Here is a 3,834-nt window from a genome sequence, read left to right as displayed (position 1 = left end):
GAAAAGGTTCTTTATTTTATTAGGCTGATGAGGTGTTGTACGGAAAGCTGGAGAGAGCAGGAGAGGAATAGATCAGTCTGGAAAAAGGTACTAAATGGTGTTTGAAATCTCTGGTGTTTGCCTCAGAGAGACTCGATGTGCATTGGGTGAATGGTCTTATCTTCTACAGCCGATGGGACATATAAGACGCGGCTGAGGAGACAGAAATGCTGGCCCACATCCTGGAAACCCTTACACAACTGAGTAAACTCTCACATCAGAGCAGGCCCTTTAAAATTTCCCCTTGTCCCCCTGCCTGCTTGCAAGATCAAGATCCCTGTTTCTAAGAGAGGAGCCCTGGGTGGCAAAGAAAGACAGGCTTCCTTGGAAGAACTGAGAGTCTCTGCTGGACCTTGCAGGAATGAACAAGCACCCCAAACCAGTATAAAATTATTTATTTCTCATTAAAAAAAGAGCTTGTTCACAATGAAATTGTAACGCACAGGACAGGAGAATGGCTGTGAGTGAAAACTATGGCAGCGATGGCTAACTTGCTTCAGTGTAAGTGGTGAGGAAGAAACTGGACTTTGTGTCAGGCAGTGGTGCTCCGGGTAACACCTGGAGTTAACTGGTCTTGGGACGTGTCTGTCTAAAGCCACCACCACCATTAACTGTAGCAGATGTCACAGCTCCTGTCTCTTCTAAAGAAGTCATCAGCCATCGTCGCTGGGGGCAGGTAGTCCATGCAGTCTGTGCTCGGGTAGGGGTAGTATTCAGACACCCTGATGCTCTCCAAGTGCTCTGAGCCGCAGGATGTGCAGTAACAGGCGGACGGGGAGCAGCTGGACTGCGGATGGGGGTGGGCATGGTAGGCCCACTCCTCCCCGGCATACCCATAGTTCTTGGTATCGAGAGGCGAGGGAGTGCTGTAGTTCAGTGGAGCAAAAGGAGGCAGCTGCGGTGGGGAATAAGTATAATCTAGTGGGCTGAAGAGATCGGGTGAATCTGGAGATCCTGGAACCTGCAATGTTTGAGGGAGAAGCAAATGCAGCGTTTAGCCAGTGGTAATCCTGGAGGTTCAAGTAACACCACAAACGGAAACACCCCACGAGTAGTGGCAGCCTTCTGGGTACGTGACCATGTCACACCCGCTCTGCCCCTGCCCTGTCCTACCCCTTTAGCTTTGCCCCTGCAATGGGCTCTGTGCAGAACCCACTGTGCGGGGTGGGGACCGTGCCGCACAGGGCTCCACCTGGGCAGAGGCTACTCAGAGCTTATTAGTCTCATAACACCAGCAAAGGAGCATGTGGGGAAAAATCATAGAATCACAGAAAATTAAGGTGGGAAAGGAGGTCACATCTGGTCCACCCCCCTGCTCTAAGCAGCACCAGCCTCAACTACATCAGCCCTGCCAAGACTTTATCTACCCACGTCTTAAAAACCTCCAAGGATGGAGAGTCCACTGCCTCTCTGGGTAACCTGTTCCAGCGCTTTACCGATGAGAAATTTTTTCTTAATATCTAACTTCAACTTCTCCTGTTGCAACTTGAGCCCATTGCTCCTTGCTGTGTCATCTGCCCCCACCAAGAACAGTCCAGCTCCATCCTCTTTGCAACCACCCTGCAGGTATCGTGCCACACGATACCCCAGAAGAGAGGCTGCTCGCTCCGGTTCTCTTTTGTTCTATTCCAGATGGATTATTCCACAATATCAAGTTCTAGCAGGGCATTGTCAGGGGGCACTGCACCCCCAGCAGCTCTTTGGGGTGGACAATGGGGATATCTGAGAACACTGCTGTGTTTTTCCTTCTTAAGGTTCCCATCACTCTCATATGACCTGCAGGCCATTAGAGAAAGCAGTTTAAACAAAGCTGTTCTCACCTATAAGTTACATGCAGATTTAAACCCTCCTGCTTCAAGGCAGGAGGCAGCTCTAACGGCTGAGGGTCAAGAAGGAACTTTGAACATCTGTACCACATCTGTATGTCATGAGACGGTTGTTCCACTCTTGTCCACACCAGAGTTGCCTGCACCTCCCTGAAGCACATGGCTGTGGTCGCTGTCAGAGGTGAGAGCCTGGCCTTGGATGGACCAGGGCTCTGAATCTGCCTGGAGATTTTTATCCTGGCCAACACGAATAAGGTGATGGCACTGATTTAACCCTTTGGAGACTTGCCTTTTGCCATTCCCTTGGGCCTCCCTAAGGAGGTCCCATGGGATATGGGTTGAGGAAGCAAGGTGCTGGAAGCAACACTCCTCCTCAGCTTTGCGACCTCAGGCCAGAATTGACTGGATCCCCTGATCTTCTGCTCTTGCAGAAAGAAAGCATGAGACCCAGGCTTCTACCCTCCAGCCCATAGTCAGGGGCTGTACCGTGCTGTGAAAACCAATTTCAGTTTCCAGGTCAGTCTCCAATCCTTTTCCCTTGCTGAAGGAGCTGACGCAACTTCTCTCTAGATGATACCTGTGGCTTGCAAACCAGCACCAGTCCAGACTGGTAAAGGATGCAGCCAACTTACCAGGCTTTGACTGAAAGAGAGAGGAGCTGGCTGGAAGATGTCTGGGTTGTAATGTGTGGAGGTCTGGAAAGCGTTGAGAGAGGTGTCCGAGGGCGGCTCTGCTTGGAGATAAGAATCAAACAGCTGCTCCAAATAGCTCGGGTTCTCCTCGCAGGAAATGCAGTTTGGAAATGCCCGGGGCTGGAAGTAGCTGGGAGCAGATGTGATGGGCTCAGCCTCAAAGTACGGCTCTGGGAGAGGAGGATGGAGAGGAGGTGAGAGATGGGTAAATGCCCGTGTACGCAGAGGTGGTTGAATACTGCCTTAGGGCAGGAGTCTGAGACACACAGCCAGGCTTAGCAGCCCCACTGAGATCAAAGAAAAGTCCTCAGAGTTTAGAGTGGGATTTCCAAAGCAGTTGAAGAGGGTTAAGAGTCTTCCTGCTATTCAAAGGCAACAAGGCTAGAGCAAAAACTTCCAAAAGTACTCAAGTGACTTAGGAGCTTGAGTCTTACCCACTTAGGTGCCTTGGAAAACGTTACTCTGGGTCCCTAATTCCCTCAGGGTCCCTTGAAAATCCCAACCTTATTTTGCAAGTAAATTTAGAACAAGCCTAAACACATACAGTGCAGCAGTGTGCTGCTAATGGTTTATCAGCTAGCCTGCCCCTCAGCCCTCTGACAAGCTCCAGGGATGCCGCCTGTGTTGGCTGGAAGGAGGGCTCTGGATTGGGGAAAGCAAACACCTCTTCACTGAAACAAGAAACCTCTTGTCTCACTGTCACAAGGCAGAAAGGAGGCAACAGGCTCAGCAGACAGATCAGAAGTGCTCCCCGCCATCTGGGGAGCACACGGACGGTACAGGTCTCTGCTTACTGAGCTGAGAGGCTCTTGGACCAGGTTCTCATTCTCCAGCACCGAGTGTCGGCAGCCAAAAGGGGCTGCAAAAGGCTTTGAGGTGTCCTTACAGCGTGTGATGCATTTCACGCTTAAAACATATGCAGGCAAAGCTCTTATCTTGCAAATCCTCATGCACACAAGTGGCTCTCTTAAGCTCCCTGAAGTTATTTGCACAAGTATTTTCAGGCTTGGGCCCGGAGTGTTTAGCTGGACAGTGAAACACAAACCATTCGCTTTGGAGAGAAAGGAGAATTTTCTCCTCCTGGGAAAGCTTTTGTGCATCTCACGTCTCTATTTACATAAGCAAACTGAAATTCCCAGTATTGATTATTGGACCACTTCTTTGATATATTCACACATGCACACCTAAAAAGGACACTTTCCCAACCCCTTAGCTACCAGCGCCTGGAGAACGAAGAGGTTTAAAAGTCCAAAGTAACACTCCCCCCCCCCCCCCCC

General features: G+C 50.3%; 1 protein-coding gene across 1 annotated transcript in view; it reads right to left on the bottom strand.

The window, feature by feature from the left end:
- Nucleotides 1–446: 446 nt before the first annotated feature.
- COLCA2 (colorectal cancer associated 2) overlaps nucleotides 447–3,834 on the bottom strand; it is a gene marked incomplete at its 5' end in the record, with an annotated part of 7,549 nt that continues 4,161 nt past the window's right edge. The window contains 2 exons of the mRNA XM_019508514.1: nucleotides 447–1,000; nucleotides 2,498–2,727. Coding sequence (XP_019364059.1) covers nucleotides 647–1,000; nucleotides 2,498–2,727 — 584 coding nt within the window. The remainder of the gene's footprint in view (nucleotides 1,001–2,497; nucleotides 2,728–3,834) is intronic.

This window comes from Gavialis gangeticus, unplaced genomic scaffold (genome assembly GCF_001723915.1).
Source record: "Gavialis gangeticus isolate Ggan-Ray unplaced genomic scaffold, GavGan_comp1, whole genome shotgun sequence".
In the NCBI taxonomy this organism is placed as follows: domain Eukaryota; kingdom Metazoa; phylum Chordata; order Crocodylia; family Gavialidae; genus Gavialis; species Gavialis gangeticus.
The sequence above is the reverse complement of the archived record's forward strand: the minus strand, read 5'-3'. Positions and strand labels throughout refer to the sequence as shown.